Raw genomic sequence first — 25,099 nt, forward strand, 5'->3', positions numbered from 1 at the left:
AAAAGAGTGACAATTTGTTGTTGACAAAGGACAGCTGGACATATAAAGGGCCCCATTACCTTCAGGAGCTTAGGGCCTCATCAAACCTAAATCCAGCCCTGTTCTTCCCTCTTCAAATTTTGTCTAGTTTTGTGTTTTCAGTGGTTTGGTTCGCTTGCTTTCCCACCCACCTCTTCCTAAACTCTGCAGCCATTTCCTCGGACTCTCAGTTCTGTGCTGGCCCCGTTTCCCTTCGTGCCACTGGCTGCTCAGCGTTGCAGTCACGGTGTCATGACCTCTCTTGCCTGCCATTGGCTGAACTGAGCTGATGTCACCAGAGCAGCTTGGTCACTGGAGCTGCTCAGCAGTTCACTTCCGACTCAGAGGGCATTGGAAACCTTGGGGATTTGCATTCCAAGGTCTTCAATATGTTGCTGATAAATCCAGGGGTCAGCAAACTTTTTCAGCAGGGGCCCGTTCCACTGTCCCTCAGACCTTTTGGGGGGAGTGGACTATATTTGGCAGGCGGGAATGAAAGAATTTCTATGCCCCACAAATAACCCAGAGATGCATTTTAAACAAAAGGACACATTCTACTCATGTAAAAACACGCTGATTCCTCGACTGTCCCCGGGCTGGATTTAGAAGGCGATTGGGCCAGATCCGGCCCCTGGGCCTTAGTTTGCCTACCCATGAATTAGACCCATCCATTTGGGACACTGGCTAGTGATTCAGTGTTGATCAGTTTGAGGTAGATCAGTTTTGGCAATTTTAATCAGAAATGAATGGGCAAGTTTCAGTATGTGTTTGAGGGTTTCATCATCATCATCATCATTATTTATTGTTTATTAAATTTGTATACCACCCTATACCTGCAAGTCTCAGGGTGGTTCACAAGATAAAGTCACAATATGAAAACACAAAATACACAATCAAAATGAAAACAACCCAATAACCCCCCTCATTCCATGATTTCACTCATTCTCAATTGTATTATTTTCTTCTATTCATTTCTACCTCCTTTCTGCCCTGTGCGCCCCAGAGTGGACTTCCCCCGGGGCTACGCAGATCCCTATAACCCAACTTTCCGGAGTGGCTGGGAGACGCCACGCCTAGACGCTTCTGGCCAGCCCTGGGAAGACCCAGTGGAGATGCAGCACCGACACGAAGAACGTCGCGCCCAAGTGAGTGACGAGGTGGAAAGCAGGCAGGATAAACATTTGCAAAAATAAAAACCCCACACCGAGGGCAAGAGAACAGCTGCAAAAGCATCTGCTGCTCCTGGGAGAAAGAGCAAGTTCCCCTTGTGGGCAGAACGTGGCTTGAAGGATCCATTCTGATGTATTTTGGGGCATCCTAATACATTCTGGGTGGATCCAGTAGCTCATTTCTTGTTTGCAATTGCTACAAATAAGAATCTGGTGGAACCAACTTTTCAGGAAGAGCGTTATGACTGTTTGATTCCACAGCCGCTACTCACTGCATAAATCAGACCATTTTTTAAAAACAACTACTTCCTACAGTTCCACCTCTCTCTCTCTCTCTCTGCTATAAGAATAGACCTGCTGAGTGAGACTAAAAGTCATTTTAAACTAGCCTTTTGCTTCCTTCTGTGGCCAACTAGATACTTCGGGGAAGCTCCTCAAGCAGGCTGTTAAGGCAAGATCCATCCCACATTGTTTGTCCTCCCCTCTTCTCCCTGATATTCATCAGCATAGTGGCACTGAAAATGGGGGCTCTATTCAGCCAGTAATAAAACTATCATAAATTTGTCTTGTTTCCTTCTAGAAGTGTCCAATCTTGCATCTTCCCATGCATCTTAATTACACATTAATTGGGCTTGCCCCGGATCACTCAGGGAGCTTGATGGGCGGGCTACGTGAGGATTTGAACGCAAGTCTTGCTGGCCACACATTCTAGCCACCACTTCGCACTGGTTCTCATAACGGTTGGGTTATGCCAGAGGCAGAGTGGATCTGAATTGGCCTTTCCCAACTTGCTGCCCTCCAGACATTTTGGCCTGCAAATCCCATCAGCCCCAGCATCATACGGCTGTGCTGACTGAGGCTGATGGGAACCAGGACACCTGGAGGGCACCAGGTTGCAGGAGGGAGGTTGGCTCTGACTACAGTCAATATGACTTCAGGCCTGATCAGTTAGAGCAGTGTTTCCCAACCTTGGGCCTCCAGCTGTTTTGGGACTACAGCTCCCATCATCCCTAGCTAGCAAGACCAGTGGTCAGGGATGATGGGAATTGTAGTTCAAAAACAGCTGGAGGCCCAAGGTTGGGAAACACTGAGTTAGAGGTGATAACTTGGGGAGGATACTGCCTTGAGCTGGATGTTGGGTTAAGGTGACTGTGCAGTCTTGCGAGTTAACCCTTTATCTGTTTCTCCTCCCCTCTCTCCTCTGTTACAGCAATCAGCTCCCACAATTGCAGCCAATGGGTAAGTCCCTTTCAAGCCTCTGGCCATTTGATTTTTATATTTGGGAAGGTGTGTTGAGATGTTTGGATGGATGGATGGATGGATGGATGGATGGATGGACCGATGGATGGATGGATGGATGGATGGATGGACCGATGGATGGATGAATGGACTTGGAAGGCAGGGTTGGAAATTGGATCTGAGAGGCAAGGAGAGAGGAAAGGTGGGAGAGGGGGGAAGATATTGCAGGCTTCCCATAGGCATCTGGTTGGCCACTGTGAGAACAGGATGCTGCACTAGATGGGTCATTGGCCAGATCCAGCAGGCTGTTCTTATACTGAAGGATAGGATGGGATTGGCAAAGTTTTGGTAAAGTTCTCCCAAAATTCTGATCAGCATTGTCTGTTTTCTGTCTTCTGTCATCTCACTTTATTGGCCAAGGGAGCCGGTGTACAGCTTCCGGGTCATGTGGCCAGCATCACTAAGCCGCTTCTGGCAAACCAGAGCAGTGCACGAAAATGGCGTTTACCTTCCCGCTGGAGTGGTACCTATTTATCTACTTGCACTTTGATATGCTTTTGAACTGCTAGGTTGGCAGGAGCAGGGACCAAACAATGAGAGCTCACCCCGTCGTGGGGATTCGAACCGCCAACCTTCAGATCGGCAAGTTCTAGGCTCTGTGGTTTAACCCACAGCGCCACCCGCATCCCAGCAGATAATATGGACTATTGCTATTTTGCAGATGGGAGATTCTGTAACATACCGGCACAATTAAAGTTTGGTGCTCTTGCACAACAAAGCCGCTTTCCTCTTAAATCTGACTTTTTGCAATAAGGAAAAGGATGGGGAAATGTACCAGAAAGTATGGGATATAACCATGGCTTGATGCAACATCATATAAACTCCCAACATATAAATTAGAATGAATGTTCAATAAACAGGTTGTCTGCAAGTGACCTCAGATGCATGGGCCCCCGTGCAACATTGGTGGGGGCAGCATATGGGAATAGAAAGCTAAATTTACTGTATACTGAACTGAAAGTACTGGCCATTGTGTTGCCTCTCCTGTGAGTGACAAAAGCTCTCCAGAGTCACAGGCCTTTCCCAGCCATGCTGCACAAAACCCTTTCGTGCTGGGCTCTCATCCAGGCACCAATTAAATCACAGCTTCACAGACCTCCAGAGCCTTTGCTGGACCCTAAGGGTGGGGGAACTTGAAAGAAGTGTGTGTGTGTGTGTGTGTGTGTGTGTGTGTGTGTGGAGAGAGAGAGAGAGAGAGAGAGAGAGAGAGAGAGAGAGAGAGAGTGAGCGCGCCAGGGCTGGGATTGGAATGGCCTTGGCCGTTGTCATGATGAAGGACTCCTTCTTAGCGTAATATGCCTTTCAGGCAGAGAGTTCTTGAAGGTCTTCCCAGCTGGGAAAATTTGTGAGCCATTTGATCACGGGAAATTTAGATAAATTCTATGTTCTTTTCTGTTTCTCTCTCTCTTTCTGTTGTTCTCGCTGTCTCTCTGCCTTGCGTGAAGCTGGGTCCGGTGGTGAGCAGGGAAGTCAGTGATAGGACTAGTAAGCTGGTGGTGGTGGTAATGGCTGGGGGCTTCGCTAGGTGAGGGTGGTGTATAAGTCTGTATAAATTGCAGGTGGCTGTTAGGGTAAGTGGGAGGTAAGGGAGCTTCAGGTCAGTGACCAGCAGCCATTTAACGTTGAGTGGGGACTTGAAATTACCTCCCCAAATCGGAACCTGTTTGCAATTGTGGCTAAGGACCTGCCTAGCCACTGTCACATCAACGAATTCCGAATGCAAAATGTTAGCAGCTGCCAAAGAATCCAGCTTATTAAAACTTTAATAATTTTATCTGCTTTTAAAAAAAATGTTCCTAGTCTCCTTCACTGATGGGAGAAGTACTTTTTTTAAAAAAACTGACACGAAATTAATAAATCGCTGAAGAGTAAATTCAGATCCAGTGTGGCCAAGAAAGAGGTTTCTGAGAAAACATACAGGCCTTGTTGGTCATTAAACCAACTCCCATGCTTAGTTTAATCCTCTGCTCCCTAAACTGTCCAGTGAGTCCCAATACTTGCCAAGAACAAGGATATTGGTAGACTAAAACAAAATGTTCTGGCACCTCAGCTGCAAACTCTTTAATTTATCTTTAACCAGTAGTATAGCAATTTTAGATATAGATAGATGATGATAGATAGATAGATAGATAGATAGATAGATAGATAGATAGATGATGATAGATAGATAGATAGATAGATAGATAGATAGATAGATAGAGAGAGAGAGATAGATAGATAGATAGATAGATAGATAGATAGATAGATAGATAGATTTGTCCTTACGACCACCCAGGGATTTGGGGCAATTCAGTTCTATAGCATTCCAGCTATAGCACACACCCATACACACCAATGATCCTGAGAAGAGGATGGTAAGAACTGTGAGTGGTCTTTAGCTCCCTCAGCCCAGGAACCACCTCTTAGTCATACAATGACTATTGAACTTTCTTCAAACATACCGGTATTTAGTATAGATATGCCCATAATGATTTACTTGAGATCCACAAGGTTGAAATATAACCAATTTAACAAAGGGAGATGGGGCAACAACAGATATCTTGAATTAAAGTAGACATGTACAATGGGGGTGGCCCCATAAGTGTTGGGGTGTGTGTGCACATACTGCCCAAAAATGAGGAAATGACTGTTCACTGATGCATACTGTGTCAGGGAGGGAGTGGGTTCCCTCATAGTTCTTGAAATAAATTAAAACCAGATGCCTCTTTTTAGCTGAACCAGAAATTCTGGATTTCAGGCAAGACAAAGATAGACTAAGGTCCCAACGGGTCACTGAAATAATCTAGGCTAGTGACCTCTCCCCTTTTTATTACTTAGGGTGGATTTTCCACAAGTATTTATGATGTGATGTTGTTTGCATAGAGAAGTCACGAAAAGGTTCCAATAAAGTGTTGAGATCCAAGGTCTCCACTTCCTGGAAAACCCTTCAGAAAAGGAGCCAGGCAACACTTACCGGTACTGTACATTAAAAAGAGTAAACAACTTTGAGTCCCGAGTCATGTCTTCCCAAAAAGACGACTGGGAATTGCACTTCTGCAAAAGTGCAGTGAATTCTTGGCTAAAGCCTTGGCTTCACGTTACATTCACTACATAATAGAATCCCACAACTGGACACATGCGGGGAAGCACTAGTAGCCTCTGTCAGACTACCACTCCTCTTGGCAGCTGATTTTCTCTGTTTCTTTCCCCTACCAATTGGGAGGGGAAAATAGCAGCTGGGAGTAATTATAGGGTTGCTCCCTTTCCACCCATTAAGTGGCTGCTGGAGGAGTAGCCAAAATTTTTGCCCTCCAGCTGTTGTTGGACTCCAACTCCCATCAACCCCAGCCAGCATGGCTAGTGGTTAGGGATGATGGGAGTTGTAGTCCACAGGGGAGGACAACCATGCTGGAGCTAGGCTGCTGCATGGTTCCCAGTTGTTCCCCTGAGGAGTTCAAGCAGGGAAGCAATAAGAGCACGGAATTAATATGCTGGATCCTACACAGTTTGGCTTTCTGCACACATTACGGAAGTAAGGCCCGCACGGTTCCTTCTCAGAATGCATCTGCGCACCACAGAAAGTGTGGGTGTGTAAGCAGTCGGGAGCAGAGCCAGGTAGACTTATTGGCTATATCCCCAGGTAGACATTGCTGAACATGATGTCCCCTTCAGTGAGGGCTTGGAGGACATTGAGGCACATTGCCCTCCTAAATAGGCCTCCTGTAGAATTACTTGTTTTCACTTAACGTTAACACGAATGCTGCCATAGACAGGAGCACACTTTGGTAATGGCCAGGCACTGTAATTTGGGCACAGCGCACAGGGAGTTCTTGATGTGGAACAGCACACAAGTAGCAGGCTCAAGAGAACATGCCAATCTCTTCAGCCCCTGGATAGCCATGGCTTGGCAGGAAGCTAAATAAACACAAAGGAAGTCCATTCCAGGCTTTGTGTACAATGTGGGAGGACAGAACTGGGAGAACTGGGTTTTCTAGAAAGGCTGGGGGAATGAGCCAGGGCAGCAGGGCTTGGGAACAACGAGGCTGCCTGGGTTAGCTTGAAACAAAATGGGGTTTGTTAGGGATGAATAATGTAAGGAACAGACCAGGAATTAAGGGCTCTTGGGTTTACTGGGATAAGGTAGCGTAATAGGAGCTGGCTGCTTAAACAGGGAGGTGTTAAGGAATGTAGGTATCACAGAAGGCAAGGCCAGATGCTCTGGTGATGGGTGCAGAAGGGAAATACAACAGGATGAAAACAAGAGGACAGCGGTTAAAGAAAGATGGCGCCCAGAAGAGAGCCAAGAGGGGGACGCTAGGCAGCCAGCTAAGGTAGGATTGGTGGTGGTGGGGATGAAGGGCTCTAATTCCTTTTCTTCTCCATCTCCTATCATCTGTTCTGAAGCGCTTGGCAAGCTTTGTATCCCAGCGGGTTCCAGTTGTGGTCCTCATCCAACTGGGAGGAGGACCGCAACATGGAGGGGCGAGAGACGCTTTGGTCCTGCAGGAAATTCCATTAACTATAGGAAAGAGGCAGGTGGTGCAGGGGCCAATATCTCACATTGTGCATTATCTAGCCCTTCCTTCAGTATTACATTTCCCCCCCTGTCATCATGAATTTGCATCGTTGCCTCCATTCAACTAGATAAAAAGTGATGAAAAGCTAGGGCTGAATGGCTGAAATAACTTTCGGTTGATTCATCACCTGACCTTTTCAGCAGCTTAGTCAAGTGATAAAAATTTCAGTGAACTTTCATATTGCCAAGCCCAAATTTGCATGCCTTTCTGAGATATTGAAGGAAGTGTACAATATTTACTTACAACATTTACCAGTAACCACTCTTTGTTAGAAAGGCTGTGTTTAATAGTTTCTTGTTCATTCCTCTTATGTCACTGAACCCCAAAGTAACCTTGAAGAAAGTGTTCCACAACTTGAACTAAAGCTTTAATTGATATCTTAATTGGTTTTAAAATGGATTTGTCCCCCAATCAACAAATCCCCCATTGGTTTCAGAATTGACAAAGCTCGTCCTCTCTCTTTTATTGTTCTGGCCTCTGAATTTGAGGCAAAGTCCATTACTTCAAATGTAACCACAGTGCCAGCCTATCTGGTGTGGTCAGGAAAGGTTCTGTGGAGGCTTTTCAGGGTTACTGTGCCTTTAAAAGCTTCCGTCTTGTGTCTCTAATTAATTGCTTCCTGTTCAGCACAGCCAGGGCATCACTAATGAATTTCCCTTTGAATGGTTCAGTTCCTGTTTCCTGTGAGGGGATCTTAATTTATGGTTTCCTCCGCTTATTTTTCTTACGAAAAGTATTATCAAGTAATACTTAAATGAAGGGGGGGTGTTAATTCTGCCATCAGCTAATGGTGGTAAAGTAAATGGAGCTCAGTGTGGAAGCAACACTAGTTGGTTAAAACTACAGGTTTGCAAATAAATGAAACAATAGTTCTGAGCAAAATGCTTACTTCCTTTGTTTTTAGACTGCAAGCATGTATATCACAGCAGCATCTTAAAAGAGGTTCCTTTTCCCACCCCTCGTCTTCCCTGTCAAATGAGAACATTTATATATATATATGGGACGTGGGTGGCACTGTGGGTTAAACCACAGAGCCTAGGACTTGCCGATCAGAAGGTCCGCGGTTCAAATCCCCATGACAGGGTAAGCTCCCCTTGCTCGGTCCCTGCTCCTGCCAACCTAGCAGTTCGAAAGCACGTCAAAGTGCAAGAAGATAAATACTGGCAGAAAGGTAAACGGCGTTTCCGTGCACTGCTCTGGTTCGCCAGAAGCAGCTTAGTCATGCCGGCCACATGACCCGGAAGCTGTACACCGACTCCCTCGGCCAATAAAGAAAGATGAGCGCCGCAACCCCAGAGTCGGTCACGACTGGACCTAATGGTCAGGGGTCCCTTTACACACACACACACACACACACACACCAATCTGCCCCATGTATCAAGAGCACCTTTTTAATCAGTCAAATTTTTTTTTATTGGGTTTATCTATCTGATTAATTAACTAAACATTGCCTTGGTTTAAACCAAATGAAGATCACAAAACTACATAAATGCCACAAGCATGCAAATCCAGGAGAAAGATTATTTTGGGAACAGCAATGGACAGAGTGAAATTAAACTGTTTTGTTGTTCGTTTGGAATATGTACAACCTGCCCATCATCTACATGGAAACTAGTGCACGATACAAAACCTAAAAAGAAACAAACTGTACTACGATCAGCTATAAACAGCACAACACATCACCCAAACGAATAAAGACAATTTTAAAAAATGTGACACAGAAAGGGTTGCATGATCAGCAAATTAAAAACTCTTGAAATGTCTGGGTAAAGTAAGTCTTGCCCTGGCACTGAAATGATAGCATCTGTGCCAGCCCAACTTCTAAAAGGAGGGCATTCCACAACCACATTGATGCAAGACAGAGCCTTCTGGATGGCCATTTTTTTACTGTTTAAGTGCCCTAACCTGCACTGATATTCTAGAAAGCCCACAAGTCATGGACCTTCCTGCCCATAACCCCATGTGCTCTTTCTTCCCTCCTGACAGACGTAAACACCCAGAGAGCAAGTCTGTGATCTCCACCCATAACTTCACAGCCAGAAACAACAACGAACTCTCAGTACTTCATGGAGAAATGTTGCAGGTGAGTTGATGTCCCAGAACACTTGCAGTGCCAGAAGATTCCCACCCCTACCCTGCTCCTGATCTGGCCAGAATAGAAAGGAATGTGATTTGCAGATTGGATACTGCTGTAGGGAAGCTGCTTTCATTGGGGACTCAGGGCATTTGGAAATACCCTATTGCCTGGTCACCCAAGCCAGAATATCCTAGGCAATGAAGCAGGCTTGCACATTAGACGTCTTGGATCTCACCTCCCACCACACTTGTAGGCCATGAATGAGCCCTAAATGGCTTAACAGAAATGTGCATGTGCTGGGAGCCTACCAACAACATTGTGGGTTAGGTAACATTTATAGAATTGTTTGTGAAATGGAATCGGGACCTCCCCTGACAGGGAACTTGAGAACCAAGTTTTTGTTTTTGTGGTTTTTTTCCCAAAAAAATTATTGGTTTTCCAAATTTATAACAGACATAAACAAACAAACAAACATAAATCCTAACTATAATAATTCCACTTTTGTTGACATTGTTAGGTGACTTCCTCAAATCCCCCAGCTGAGTTTCAATGTATATCATTGTAACAGTTTTCCAAAACTTAATTTCTGATAAAATTTACTTGGTCAATTAACATCTTTCTTTCCTTTCATATTACCTCTAAACATATTATTCTATAACATCACATATTTAAATCCAAAGCCAGTCTGATACTTGCAAGTATTTCTGTTTAAGTTATCTTAGCATATTTAGCTAAATAGTCTTTAAATTTCATCCATTCCTCCTGGTGCTCCTCCTCCTTCTGGTCACGGATTCTTCCGGTCTGGTCGGCCAGCTCCCAAAAGTCCTTCATCTTCATCTGCCATTCCTCCACTGTTGGCACTTCTTGTGCTTTCCAATTTTTGGCCAACAAAATCCTAGCAGCAGTTGTGGCATACGAAAAACAATCTAGCATCTTTCTTGGGCAATTCCAGACCTAGAACCAAGTTTTTGCTTAGCTAGGAACATGTCTCCTTTTTCTTTGCCGTTAGGTCCTGGATGACAGCAAGAAGTGGTGGAAAGTTCAGAACCACTACGGTCAGGTTGGCTACGTCCCTTATAATATTCTCGCCCCAGTTCTAAACCACAACAGCGCTCCTCAGGTCAACGGAACCAGCCCAGCGATATCCAAGGTGAGGCTTAGAGCACTAATTAGAGCTAGTCTGTTTGCTTGCTTGATTTTATTGGTTGTAGAGCTATGTGGCGCTGTGGGTAAAACCTCAGCGCCTAGGACTTGCCGATCGCATGGTCGGCAGTTCGAATCCCCACGGCGGGGTGCGCTCCCTTCGTTCGGTCCCAGCGCCTGCCAACCTAGCAGTTCGAAAGCACCCCCGGGTGCTAGTAGATAAATAGGGATCGCTTACCAGCGGGAAGGTAAACGGCGTTCCGTGTGCTGCGCTGGCTCGCCAGATGCAGCTTTGTCACGCTGGCCAAGTGACCCGGAAGTGTCTCCGGACAGCGCTGGCTCCCGGCCTATAGAGTGAGATGGGCGCACAACCCCAGAGTCTGTCAAGACTGGCCCGTACGGGCAGGGGTACCTTTACCTTTTACTATGTGCCACTTTTCTAATAAAATACCGTATTTTTCGCTCTATAAGATGCACCAGACCACAAGATGCACCTAGTTTTTGGAGGAGGAAAACAAGGGGGGGGGGGATATTCTGAATCTGAGAAGCCAGAACAGCAAGAGGGATCGCTGTGCAGTGAAAGCAGCAATCCCTCTTGCTGTTCTGGCTTCTGGGATAGCTGCGCAGCCTGCATTCGCTCCATAAGATGCACACACATTTCCCCTTACGTTTTAGGAGGGAAAAAGTGAGTCTTATAGAGCAAAAAATACGGTATCCAACATGACTGGCTGGCTGGAACAGTAAACAGGAGCACTTCAAATAGCATCGTTTTATTACAGGTCCCATTTGTACCTCTGCATAGCAGATGCTGGGCAGAAACTGGGAATAGGTGTTGCCTTTCTGCCTTGCATGCTTTGCTGATTCCCAGCAAAAAAAAATGTCTACATGCTGTTGGAAAGATGACTTTGGACTAAATGGATCTTTGGTCTGATCCAACAGCACAACTCTTATGCCCAAATTATCCTGGCCATGGAATCTTGAACAAGCCTGGGAAATGTTAGACTCACATGGGCCGGTTTAGAGAAATGGGTACAGAATATTTTTTAAAAAAATATTAAATAAATAAATAAGATTTCCCTGGAAGGTTGGAAGAGGGACACTTTTAAAATCCATTCTCACCAATGTAGATTTGCGGGAAATGCCCCAAAGAAAGCTGTTTAATGCTCATGCCACTTTTTAAAACCAACACAGCATAAGAACATGTATGGAACCCAAACTGTTCAGACATGCTTAAAATCCCAGACAGTCTGGAAGGCAGTGGGAAGCAGGGGAGAAATTCAATCCAGTTTGCAGTTGAAGGTGAACCTATCAAATGTTCGCTTTCCAAACCAATATGGGAACTGAAACACAGCCGTCCTGCGAAAATTCACACTTAATCTGAATTTTGCGATGCAGTTCCCCAACCAAACAATGTTGACAAAAATGTATGCAGGAATGAATACATTGGTGAAATTGATGTCTAAAAATGTTTACTGTTAGAAGAAATAGCTTGCAAAAAGGTGTACTGCAGACCAAAATGTGCTTATTAGGAGAAATTCACACTAAAATGAAGAATTTAAAATTCACAAATGGATGCAGAAATAAGGAGGACTAAATTTAAGACTGGGGGAAAATGTGAAACTGAGAGACCTGAAATTGTCAAATCATTCCATCCCTAGTGGGAAGGCAGGTGTAGTGGCACTTGCAATATTAGCATAGCGTGTTCTTTGTGAGTTGACGTCCCACCAGGAGATGGGCTTTTCAGGAGCTGTTAATATTTGCTTTTTCCCTCTGCCTCTACTTAGAAAAGTCCACCTCAGCCACCACCCAAGACCAAAAATCTGTACACAAATGGCAGAAATTGGGCCAGCACAGAGGCACTTAACATGGACCTGAGTGAGCGAGGTAAGCCTGTCTTTGTATGTGGAACTGGGGAGCTCTGGGGAGCATAAGCTATTTCTTCACCATTTTAACATAGCTTTGGTTCAAGCGGTGTAGGAGAAACCTCAGCACAGAGCAGGGGACACAATAGCTTATGTGGCAGGCTGCAAGGATAATAGGCAATAAAATGTGTTTAAAAATCTGCATATTAAGTGAAATTTGCACTAAAATTCTGACGAGGACATTTTTTAAAAAATGTGAAAAATTTAAGGTTGGGAAAGCATAGAGGAAACAACTGGGGAGAGGTCTATGAGGTGCTCACACCCCCATTAGAAATTGTGGGTTTCGCGAATGGTTGGTGAAATGTTCAATGTCGCTTGATAAATTGAAAGCCTCTTATACTGTACTTGGAAAGCTTATACTTGAATGCATTGACATTCTAGATCCCTAAAAATGTATTAAAACCCGCTTTATGAGGGGGGGGAAAGAGTTATTTGCAACAAATTCGCTTAATGGCTTGGATCTAAAGAGGGTCATGCAATGAGTTTCTGCTACCAGTGGAATTGATGTTCTTAACACATGACCAACTGCTTTTGAAACTTTCCTCGTTGCTATGTGACATGGGGAACATGGCTACTCAGCCCAGAGTTGGTTTTAGTTAAAATTCTTCACACTACATATATATATCTATTTATATGAGTTTGTGGTATAGAAAGGAATTAATAATCATAATAAAAAGGCCACATTTCCTAAGGGATGCCCAAACCTTGGCTCTAGGGCAAAGCACTTTCTATTACATGATTTTAAACAACTGAACGCTAATTGGTGGTTGTGACTAACAGAGACTAACAGGCTCTAAGGGAAGCTGAGCCTCTGGAATATTGGTAGCTGCCAGGGCCTCAGATTCTGCTTGCTTTGAAGCCAAAAGCACGTCAAAACTGCTCATGGTTGTCCCACCAAAGTTCCCCTTTCTTCCCTTGGTGGTTTCCCAGCTGATTCCTCTCCCCACTCCTTTGCGTCCAACCTGTCCGTGACAAAGGGGTCTCCTTTTGGTTCCTGTCAGACAAGCTGTCAGCGTCACTTAGCATTTTTCACAAGAGGTTTTTTCGAGCTTGAAAGGTATAAAGAGTCGCCCTTCCCTCCCAGAAGCACAGCATAAGGATGCAAAACACTCGACTTACGTGAGAACTGGAATAGAGTCACATGGATGAAGGATTTAGACTGAAATGTGCAGTTTGAGGTGTGATGGACTGGCTTTTTGCTATCTGAAAGCTGTTATACAACTGTCCTCGTATGACACGACACAGGGTTCTGTGGGAGAATTTCTGTTTTTTTTTTTTTGTTTTTTTTTATAATAAATTTTTATTAGTTTTCCATGAATAAAGAAAAAACAAAACAAAAACATAAACATAAACAAACAAAAACACGACTTCCCCATACCACCCCTTTTCTGCATTCTTGTTTCAAGATTTTTCAGCAACCCTCTGAACATAACTTAAATATATTTCATGTATTTAACTTCAGTTAATTATTAATACAACTGTAGTTCTTTATCTCTTGTAACTCTGAGCCCCTAATTTTCCAAATTACAACAGTTTTTAAGATAAACTTTAAATTTGTTCCAATCTTCATCCACCGCCTCTTTCCCCCGGTCTCGAATTCTGCCAGTCATCTCTGCCAGTCCCATATAGTCGATCACCTTCGTCTGCCATTCTTCCAACGTGGGTAAATCTTGCGTCTTCCAATACTTTGCTAGGAGAATTCTTGCTGCTGTAGTGGCATACATAAAAAATGTCCTATCCTTCTTTGGCACCATTTGGCCCACCATACCCAAGAGAAAGGCCTCTGGTTTTTTAACAAACGTTCTCTTCAGAACTTTTTTTATTTCATTATAGATCATTTCCCAGAAAGCCTTAATCTTCGGGCAGGTCCACCAAAGGTGATAGAAGGTTCCCTCCGTTTCACTACACTTCCAACACTTGTTGTTGGGCAAATGATAGATCTTTGCTAACTTAGCAGGAGTCATGTACCACCTGTAGATCATTTTCATAATGTTTTCTTTTAAGGCATTACATGCCGTAAATTTAACACCAGTGGTCCATAACTGCTCCCAGTCAGCAAGTTCAATGTCATGCCCAATATCCTGTGCCCATTTAATCATATTAGATTTCACCATTTCATCTTGAGTATTCCATTTCAACAGCAAGTTGTACATTCTTGACAAATTTTTAGTATTGGGTTCTAACAGTTCTGTTTCTAATTTTGACTTCTCCACTTGGAAGCCTTTCTTTCTGTCCTGTTTGAATACTTCATTTATCTGTCGATAATGTAACCAATCTCTCACCTTAAACTTCAGTTTCTCAAAACTCTGCAATTTTACATTTTCACCATCTTGTTCTATAATTTCACAATATTTAGGCCAATTAGAACCCATATTCAATTTTTTCACCTCTTTTGCTTCCATTGGTGACAACCACCTGGGGGTTCTACTTTCAAACAGGTCTTTATACTTAATCCAAACATTATACAGAGCTTTCCTCACCATATGGTTCTTAAAACCTTTATGCAATTTTACCTTGTCATACCATATATATGCATGCCAACCAAATCTGTTGTCAAATCCTTCAAGATCCAAAATGTCTGTATTCTCGAGGAGCAGCCAATCTTTCAACCAGCAAAACGCTGCTGATTCATAGTAAAGTCTTAAGTCCGGCAGGGCAAAACCCCCTCTATCTTTCGCATCTGTTAATGTCTTAAATTTTATTCTTGGCTTTTTGCCCTGCCAAACAAATTTCGATATGTCTTTCTGCCACCTCTTGAAACAGTCCATCTTGTCTATTATTTGTAATGTCTGAAACAGAAATAACATTCTAGGCAATACATTCATTTTGATAACAGCAATTCTGCCTAACAAGGAAAGTTTCAGCCTTGACCATATATCTAAGTCTTTCTTAACTTCTGTCCAACATTTATCATAATTGTCTTTAAAAAGATTCACATTTTTCGATGTCAAATTCACCCCCAGGTACTTCACTTTTTTTGCTATCTCCAAACCTGTTTCATTCTGGAATGTCTCTTTTTCTTCCTTTGTTAGGTTTTTTTCCAAGACTTTAGTTTTTTGTTTGTTCAACTTAAATCCTGCAACTTGACCAAATATCTCGATCAGTTCTAAAACTCTTTTTGTACTAGTGATTGGCTGTTGCAAAGTCAAAACTAGGTCATCTGCAAATGCCCTTAATTTATACTCTCTCACTCCGACCTGAATTCCTTTAACCAACTGGTCCTTTCTAATCATATTTAACAAAACCTCCAGAACCAGTATAAAAAGTAGGGGGGAAATAGGGCATCCCTGTCGTGTTCCTTTCTCTATAGCTATCTCTTCCGTTACCACATTATTCACAATTAGCTTTGCCTTCTGCTCAGAATAAATTGCACCTATACCGTTTTCAAAACCTTGGCCTACCCCCATCCCTTGGAGATTCTTTTTCATAAAACTCCAACAAATATTGTCAAAGGCTTTCTCCGCGTCCACAAAAATCAAAACCGCTTTTCTGTTAATGTTCATTTCCAACAGTTCCACAATGTCTATTATGTTCCTCACATTGTCACATTCTCTTCAGATCGCATAAATCTTTCGCCTTTTACTGTGGGAGAATTTCTGAACTGTGCATATAGCGATTGGAGTCTGTTGTATCTGATTGTGGGAAGTAGGGTTAATTGGTCTGCCCACCCATCCAAACATTGTGCCGTGTGTGACATCACTTCCTGCCCCGGCAGAGCGCTTCAACACGGTGAACGAAGAGCTCGCCCTGAGACTGGCCAATGGGACAACTAACCATAGCAGGAACCTTCACATCCAGCGGGCTGCAGACACCAACCTGCCTTTAGGATACGATTCAGATTCTGCTCAAGTTCGGACCTGGCTGGAAGCCAAAGGATTCAGCCCATTGTGAGTTGGCCTCTGTTTTCCTTTGAGAAGATCTGTAGGTTGGCCATGAAAGTCCAAACGTATTCCTTGGTATCTCCCAAAGCAGCTTCCTGTCTTTCCTGTATTGTCTGCAGTTACCTTCTTCAGATTCATGTTGCACATTCGCCAATCGTAAGGCCTGCATGTGTCAACTTAACCTACCCAGTTTTCCTAGTTGGCCTGTTTTATGAGCACCTTCTTTAATGGCCTCTATCTGAAAGCAGCTTCCACTTTCCTGAACAGCTCAATAGCTCTTAGCTTCTTAATGATTTGCCGTTGCCCAGTTGTTAGCTGTGGTTCCTTTTTCTGTGCTCCTGGTTAAGGTTTCTGATTGGCTGTGGTGACTTCCTATTCCCTCATTAACCCAACACCAGTTTTCGGGGGTCCATCCCTGCTCCTGCCAACCTAGCAGTTCAAAAGCACGTCAGAGTGCAAGTAGATAAATAGGTACCACTCCAGCGGGAAGGTAAACGGCGTTTCCATGCCCTGCTCTGGTTATCCAGAAGCGGCTTAGTCCTGCTGGCCACATGACCTGGAAGCTGCACGCCGGCTCCCTCGGCCAATAAAGCGAGATGAGCACCGCAACCCCAGAGTCGGTCACGACTGGACCTAATGGTCAGGGGTCCCTTTACCCTTTATGAGATGCCATACTCTCCAATGGGTTGCTGTTTGTCTACTGTGGATATTTTAATTGCTGTTTTAGACGTTCTGCTCTTCATCTGCATGGATATTCCATCCCACAGCTTAAGACCTGTAGCGGTGCGACTTAGTTGTTTGTACATACCATACAATTGCAATAATCCTGGAACTTTTGTTAACCCCTCACAGAACTACAATTGCTGGCACCCTTAGCAAGCTACACTTGTCGGGATTCTTGGGGGGCAGGAATGTGCTTTAAATGTATGGTGTGTATCCAAGCAACACTTGTTTCCTGCTTGTTTCCTGTTTAAGGTTTTATGAGTGTAAATAGCAGAAATTCCCTTTCCCTCCCATAACCCACCCCCCATAACTCACTCTTTCTTCCTCCTCACAGGACAGTAAGTGCCCTGGGGGTCCTAAACGGAGCTCAGCTTTTCTCCCTGAAGAAGGATGAGTTCAGAGCTGTCAGCCCAGAGGAAGGAGTTCGAGTCTACAGCCAGGTCACAGTCCAGAGAGCCCTGTTGGAGGTACAAGGAGCCCTGAAGCTTCTCCTAAGGGTTGGGAGGGTGGTGATGCAAGTCAAGACCTCTTGTATCCCTGAGCAGGAAGCAGTCTACTGGGCTTCAGCAAAAAAAAAAAAAAACACCAAGGAAGGCTCCTGGGGTCCAGGAAAGCCACAAACTAATTTTCTATGACACTACAGTTTTCTGAGAATTAAATGCACCACGATGGGACTGGGGAAAGTTGGGGCGTGCTTGAAGCCAGAACAATATTATATCCATTCTTCATTTTCATTATTTTCTTCCAGGATTCTGGGAAAGTATCAGAGCTAGAGGCTGTGATGGCGAAACAGAAAAGGAAACTGGAGGGTTTGAATTCGTAGATGGGAGATCGCCCTGTTTGGTGTGGGAGTGCCCCCTGTTGAAGCATTGAGGAACTGCATGGTAACAGGCTCTGAAGCCTGTCATCCCAAACTCTCCCCACATCACCCAAGATCTGCATTCTACAGCAGCGTTTGTTTTGAGCTAAACTTCTTGTTTTTGAGCATATGTTCCTGTAAAGCAAATTACCGCCTTCAAATCATATCCCAGATTTTCTCTCCAACTCCCTTTTGAAATAGTCATCAGAAGAAACCTCAGTAGAACATGAGACTCTTAATTGTAGGATTGTGAGTTCGAGCCCCACGTTGGGCAAAAGATTCCTGTACTGCAGGGGGTTGGACTAGATGACCCTTGTGGTCCCTTCCAATTCTACAATTCACCTGGCCCACATGCCTTCCCTCCCCAAATGCGGGGGGAAATGGAATAGCAGCAACTCTTCCTCATTATAACAGAGAACATACATGCCGCATTCATTTATCTCCTTTCATACAAAATGAAATAATGTTTATCTTTTACAGAAGGTAATGGACCTAGGTCTGGCTCACTAGGAAAACTGGATTGAATTATTATTATCATTAATTAAATTTTACAAGCTTTGCAACAGATCTCCATGGAAATTCCACTCACCAAATCAACCGTTCTTCCATTTCTGAGCATTCCAGTTGTTTGCTATCTCTTTTTCCCACCTGTCCCCAAATTTTTCAGTTAAATCTAGGCCTGGATATTGCCGTACGCGTTATTTGTCTTGCAGTTGCACTGCATCATTATCTTTGCAGCTATAAATCTGCACTGCCTCATAGTGGTTGTAGTCAAAACTTTTGTCTCCACTTTCCATCAGGGTGAGTTGGCAACTCATGAGTATTTTTCAGCAAGAAATCTTCTGTTGCCAGGATTTATCCATCTATCTTTACTTGAATAAGAGAATAGCTCAGCTGAAATGTTTTAAGTATCTCAGGAATGTTTCCTCCTTCAGGAGAGGCACAGGAAGCTATGGAAAAAGCTTTTCTACAAGATCACCCTTAAAGGATTTTTCCCACTGACAAACTCACCCTTTCATTCCATGGAGTTAATGTAAACTGACATTGGGCACTACCACCTCCTGTCACCAGATGGCAGTCTCTATTTGAGGCAAACCAAGTTACTTTCACAAACTGTATTTGGAAAACGTCATTTCTCCCACTTTAATTGTGTACATAAAAGTTTTGCCAGGTTTTAACAACTTGGCCCTTTCATCTCTAGTTGTATCTTTTTTTTGGGGGGGGGGGATTGAATCAGATCAGCTGCTTTCAAGGAGTCTTGTGCAAGAGAATATGATATTCTCTCTCTCTCTGTGTATATATATATATATAGTCAAAGCTTGATGATTTATTTGGAAACGAGTTATGCTGAATTTCCATTTTGGTGGATTGGAAGGAGAGGAGTTTGGCAATATAACCAGATCCACCCTGCCCTGACAGTTTCCACACTTGTTAAAGAATTTGTTGAAGAACACAATGATTTTGACTGCTTTAGAACTGTTTCCATTCAAACTTCCTCTGTTTAGTTTTAAGTGTCCCTCAGATGGTTTACCCTTGATGTGTGCCTTTTAAAATTAACATGTTGAAGAATTTTTGGCCAAATAGCTCAAAGCTGTTTCCCCCCCAAAATTAATCTAGTGTTAAAGGGAATATTTATTTGAAAGGATATTTGAATTAATTTAACATTGGCTGCCATTAATATTTGTAAAGAATAGGCTGCATATTTTTTTTACACTTATTACCCACCTCCACCACCTGCCGTAGCCTAATTTTGACAGTTTCCATAAAGTACAAGTCAGTAATTGGCAGGCCATTGGCCAAATATAGTCCTCTGAGCAGTGTAGTCTACTGTTGCAAACCTAAGGTGGAAAGGAAAGTTTAGAGCAGGTGTGGAGAAGCTTTGGCACTCCAGCTGTCACTGAACTTTTGGGCATGGTTGCTGGGGCTGATGGGAGTTGTAGTTCAACAACATCTGGAGGGCTTCCCCACACCTGCATTAGAATATTAAGCATTGTAAAATACCAAATTGTACACTAAACATTAGTTTCTGGTCCAATGTGGTAATTGGAAAGGGAAAGGAAGGAGCTGGGTAGGGCGTGGCCTACCATCATCATGCAACTACCACAGAGCCTCTTGGGCTTGCTGATCAGAAGGTCAGCGGTTCAAATCCCTGCGATGACAGGTTGAGCTCCTGTTGCTCTGTCCCAGATCATACAAACTTACAGTTCGAAAGCACGCCAGTGCAAGTAGATAAATAGGTGCTGCTGCAGCGGGAAGGTAAACCGTGTTTCTGTGCGCTCTGGTTTCCATCATGGTGTCCCGTTGCGCCAGAAGCGGTTTAGTCCTGCTGGCCACATGGCCCGGAAAGCTGTCTGTGGACAAACGCCGGCTCCCTCAGCCTGAAAGCGAGATGAGCACCACAACCCCATAGTCGCCTTTGAGTGGACTTAACTGTCCAGGGACCCTTTACCTTTTACCTTTACTTTATATGGACTTCTACAAGAATCTTAATGTAGTCTTCCAGTCCTTGTGGTTGCATAGACTACAAGTCCGAGGACCTGTTGCTTTTGCAAACCATATCACGACAGTGAAGGGCTTTTAACGATTAAGGAGCTCCAGGCTATTCTGGCTAGGCAAATTTGGTGCCGTGGACACGTATATACGCTGCTAGGGAGAAATTTACTCTGTTGTTGTGTTTGTGTTATTATTAATGTGCACTTGCACTTTTAAAAATCTGATTTATTTTTCAAAACTGCTGCTTGCCCTCAGGGTGGAGGGCACATGATGGAAGTACAGCATAGCCACCACTGGAGAGCTTGACGTTCATTGGGGAAACGTGTTAATTATATAAAAAGTATGTAAATAAAAATATGCAAACCTGATGCAACTTTCCTGGCGTGAAATGCATTTGAAGTTATGCTCCAAAGCAATGAACAACTCCTTTTCTGGGCAGGATCAGTGTCCGACTAAGATTGCTGGGGACTTCCAGACACAATTAGGGATTCCGTGGCGTCCATCTTTGTAAAGGAATCTTTAGATGGGATGAAGAACCTGTCGCTTTCCTGACCATTGGTTGTGCTGACTGGGGTCAAAGGGAGTCCAGCTGCATCCAGTGGCTCTTTGAAGACATCCATTTATCACCCTGAGAAATGTTCAGTTTTATTTTAATACTTATTATATTGGAAATACTTGCATGCAAAGACAGTCTGGCAGATTGAGTGGATGAGACCAATATTTAGTCCAATGGTCAATAAGGCGGTTTCTACATGTGCTGTAGAGGGAAGGGAGGGGCAGGTGAGGCTTGTCAACCGGGGAAGGTAGCTCCTAAACCTCTGCTGCCTTGTGGAATATCTCCGGGAGAAGAAAAGGCTAAGGAGTAAACCCTACACAATCACTGCAGATGGTGAGATCACTGCAGATGGTGTCAGCAACCACGAAATTAAAAGACGCCTCCTTCTTGGGAGAAAAGCAATGACAAACCTAGACAGCATCTTAAAAAGTAGAGACATCACCTTGCCAAGAAACGTCCGTATAGTAAAAGCCATGGTTTTCCCAGTAGTGATGTATGGAAGTGAGAGCTGGACCATAAAGAAGACTGATCGCCGAAGAATTGATGCTTTTGAATTATGGTGCTGGAGGAGACTCTTGAGAGTCCCATGGACTGCAAGAAGATCAAACCTATCCATTCTTAAAGAAATCAGCCCTGAGTGCTCACTGGAAGGACAGATCCTCAAGCTGAGGCTCCAATACTTTGGCCACCTCATGAGAAGAGAAGACTCCCTGGAAAAGACCCTGATGTTGGGAAAGATGGAGGGCACAAGGAGAAGGGGACGACAGAGGACGAGATGGTTGGACAGTGTTCTCGAAGCTACCAGCATGAGTTTGACCAAACTGCGGGAGGCAGTGGAAGACAGAAGTGCCTGGCATGCTCTGGTCCAGGGGGTCACGAAGAATCGGACACGACTAAGCGACTAAAGAACAACAAACCCTACACAAATCCGGAGCGGAGTCCCTTAGGCAGTTGGATGGCACCTTGTGCGCCTCCTTCCAGCAACTTCTGCAGCCAAACTGGTGCCAAACGTATTGCTCTGCTTTCCTTCAGATCTCATCAGTGAGGCCAAGAGACGGGTCTTGTCTCTGGGCCGCCCAGGATACTCATGGCACAGGCTTGCGCCGCAGGGAGGTCCCTTTACTGCTGCTAACACAGCGCTTTGACTTCATACTCCATCGTGTCTCAAGGCAGATGGATGCCAACAGGAAATACCTATTTTCTATTTAAAATATCCAAGATTTAATTGAATTTGACTTATAGGGCCTTTAAAAAAATTGCTACCAGGTGACAGTACAACAATTCTTTTGTTCTTATTATGAGAAACAGTCGTTCTGATCGTGTGGGGCGTCAAAGTATATTCTCTCGATACAAATAAAAATCTCAGAGTTAGGTGTGGTGGGGAAAACTTGACTTGCTGCTTCAACCCCCACGTCCATAATGTTTGGGCAAGCGATTGCAGAGCATATGCAGAAAGTGCTACATTCAGTTCCTTGCTTCGCCAGGTTGGTCTGGGAAAGAGCCCAGCCAGAAACCAGAGAGAGAGAGAGACCTCAATTTTCAGTAATAGATCAAGAGTAGCCAGCATGATGCCCTCCAGATGTTCTGGCCTACAACTCTTATCATCCCTGAACTTTGGCCATGCTGGCTGGGACGGGTGGGAGTTGATATCCAACACCTGGAGTCCATCATTGCTGGCTACCCTGGGATAGGCAATGTTTGAACTAGATGCGCCAATGAACTGACTCAGCAGATGGCAGCATCCTGTGTTTCTAACCTTCTCAAAACGGTCTGCTAGGAACTCTGCTTACCTCTAAGAATACCCCTTAGTCAGCCTTCTCTAAGGTCCACACACAGCTTTGTGCTTCTCCCATTTCCTTCCCTAGAACTGTGCTCAGGTGATCTCTTGAATTCTCTACCCCACTTGTGAACAGCAGAGTTGGGGTGTTTCTCCTGCGAGAAGAGAGAGATCATGGGCAAGGAGCTTACCTTTAGCATTGGCAGTAGCACAGCTTCTTTCTCCCCCCGCCCCCCAGTCATCCTTCCACAACCTGGCAGACCCTACAGGTCTTTTGTCTACAACTCCTCTTAGGCCCACCAGCCTGTTAGAACTTGCAGCCCCCCAAAAATCCAGAGGGCAGCAGGTTGGGGAAGGATGCCCTCTGTTTGTCACAAGTGGCGGCAGCGAATTTGTTGACAAGGTGGCAGCCATTAGCATCTTCCACAATGCCCCAGACTAGCATCGTTCCAGCACGTGGCGGTGGTTGGGAGGACAGCCGTCATTAAACAATGAGAAGGGAGGGGGGAATATCAGGAAAACATATTTTGAGAAATTTCAACTTTGCTGTAATTTGTGCCAACCATCTGCACTACCTCTCTCCCTGCCTTTCCCAATCATAGAATCATGGAATTGCAGAGTTGGAAGGGATCCCATGGGTCATTTATTCCAACCCCCTGCAATGCAGGAATATAAACTACAGTGGTACCTCAGGTTAAGAACTTAATTCGTTCTGGAGGTCCGTTCTTAACCTGAGGTATCACTTTAGCTAATGGGGCCTCCTGCTGCCACTGCACAATTTCTGTTCTCATCCTGAACATAGCTGTCAACTTTTCCCTTTTCTTGCAAGGAATCCTATTTGGAATAGGGGAATTTCCCTTAAAAAGGGGGAAACGTTGACAGCTATGATCCTGAAGCAAAGTTCTTAACCTGAGGTACTATTTCTGGGTTAGTGGAGTCTGTAACCTGAAGCGTCTGTAACCTGAAGCGTCTGTAACCCGAGGTACCACTGTAAAAGCATCCATGAAAGACTGCCACCCAATCTCTGCTAAAAATCCTCCAAGGATGGGAGAGTCCACAACCTCCCAAAGAAGACTGTCAAACAGCTCTCAGCCATGTCCTGCCTCGTCTTCTTTCTTCTTCCTTTCTCTGCCAAACGGGGTCTTCATCCCTTCTTCACTAAAGGTCCAGTCTGCTGAGCGCTGGCTGCTACGGGGAAGGGGCCCTGTGACTCACTTCGCCTGCGTTCTTTGGGAGGGAAACTGGTCCAAGCAGTTTGTTTGAGGGGGCTGAATGTTGGGGAAGAAGAGAGAGAACCATCTGTGATTTTGCAACGTGAGTGTTGTGGTGAGCTGTGTTTATGGAGCAGATTCCTCTAATTCCTGACAGAACGGCGCGGACCCTGTCAGAGCGGGCCTCGGCCTGCTCCGGAGGGTGGCTCCCGGTGTGGTTCAGAGCTGCCAACTGCAAGAGGGCGGGGGGGGGGGGGCAATGGTACAGTTCTGCCTCACCCTGGCCCAGGGCTCAGTTGTGTGCTGGTGGAGGATCCACAATACTTGTAGCATTGCTAACAGAAACATCACTAAGCATTTGGGGGGGGGCTGCTGGTGAGGGTTAGCATATTTTTAAGGGGTTTGAGACAGAAACTGGGAGTTTCTGAGATGGGTGACTCAGTCCCGGGTTAAAAGTGCCCCTCCTGTTTGCCAAATTCCATAGATTACCAAATAACATACAAGCACACACACACACCCTCCGTTGCTGTATATTTCACAACCACTGGCATTCCCCATTAAGTAAGCAGCCACACATGGTGCCAGGAAGAGCGTAGGGATGGGAAGGAAAGCCAGCAACCTCATCATTGCATACCCGCCACCCCCATCCATGCCTCCTCAGAGATGGCCTCATCTCAGGCTCCGATCTCACTTGAGGCAGCAAATCTGGTTGTGTACCACCCTGGAATATTGTAGAGGCTCATACGCTTGAATAATGCTCTGTACAAAATAATTAGTAAAAACTCTGCCATTTGATTATTAAATTTTGGGAAGTAGGGTTCTGGCCTAGTGTTGATCATAGCTGTCAACTTTTCCTTTTTCTTGCAAGGAATCCTATTTGGAATAAGGGAATTTCCCTTTTAAAAAAAAGGGAAACGTTGACAGCTATGGTCTTGATGTATGTAATTATATTAAAAAATGTATGGAGGAAGCCCACATTACAGTGTGGCACAGATCAGAGGCAAGTTGACCACCTCAGTGAGGACTCCAAACACAAATCACTGTATAAACAAGACAGGTGAGAAGAAAAAGCAGCTGCGAAAGTGAAATAGAGTTGGGTGTGGATTTCATGCTCTTTATTCAGCTCATAGTAGTGAGGAATGGAAGTTCCCCTGAAATGTCTGCTTTATATACATTATTTACACAATGGGCCCCAAGTGATTGGCTAATTCTGGGATTCTCCTGTAGGCCAATCAGGTTATGGATTCACTTCCACCTGGAGTTGGATTGGGTGGCTCCTGCAGACCAATCAGACTGGTGCATTCTGGATCCTATTGTTCTAAGACCAATCAGACTGCTGCATTTTGGATCCTATTCAACTCAGTACATAACAGAAAGGCATACAGGCACTGCCTCCTGTCCTCTAAAATGTGTCC

The 25,099-nt window shown here is 44.5% G+C and overlaps 1 protein-coding gene across 2 annotated transcripts in view; it reads left to right on the forward strand.

The window, feature by feature from the left end:
• The window catches only part of EPS8L1 (EPS8 signaling adaptor L1), a 45,930-nt gene extending 25,422 nt beyond the window's left edge, over nucleotides 1-20,508 (forward strand). For both annotated transcript variants that reach the window (XM_028751826.2, XM_077917080.1), the window contains exons 14-21: nucleotides 1,022-1,163; nucleotides 2,398-2,426; nucleotides 9,029-9,125; nucleotides 10,129-10,269; nucleotides 12,047-12,146; nucleotides 15,900-16,071; nucleotides 17,123-17,255; nucleotides 17,537-20,508. In XM_028751826.2, coding sequence (XP_028607659.2) covers nucleotides 1,022-1,163; nucleotides 2,398-2,426; nucleotides 9,029-9,125; nucleotides 10,129-10,269; nucleotides 12,047-12,146; nucleotides 15,900-16,071; nucleotides 17,123-17,255; nucleotides 17,537-17,611 — 889 coding nt within the window. In that variant the 3' untranslated portion in view covers nucleotides 17,612-20,508. The remainder of the gene's footprint in view (nucleotides 1-1,021; nucleotides 1,164-2,397; nucleotides 2,427-9,028; nucleotides 9,126-10,128; nucleotides 10,270-12,046; nucleotides 12,147-15,899; nucleotides 16,072-17,122; nucleotides 17,256-17,536) is intronic.
• The last annotated feature ends 4,591 nt before the right edge of the window (nucleotides 20,509-25,099 follow it).

The sequence above is a fragment of the Podarcis muralis genome, chromosome 13 (assembly GCF_964188315.1).
Source record: "Podarcis muralis chromosome 13, rPodMur119.hap1.1, whole genome shotgun sequence".
In the NCBI taxonomy this organism is placed as follows: domain Eukaryota; kingdom Metazoa; phylum Chordata; class Lepidosauria; order Squamata; family Lacertidae; genus Podarcis; species Podarcis muralis.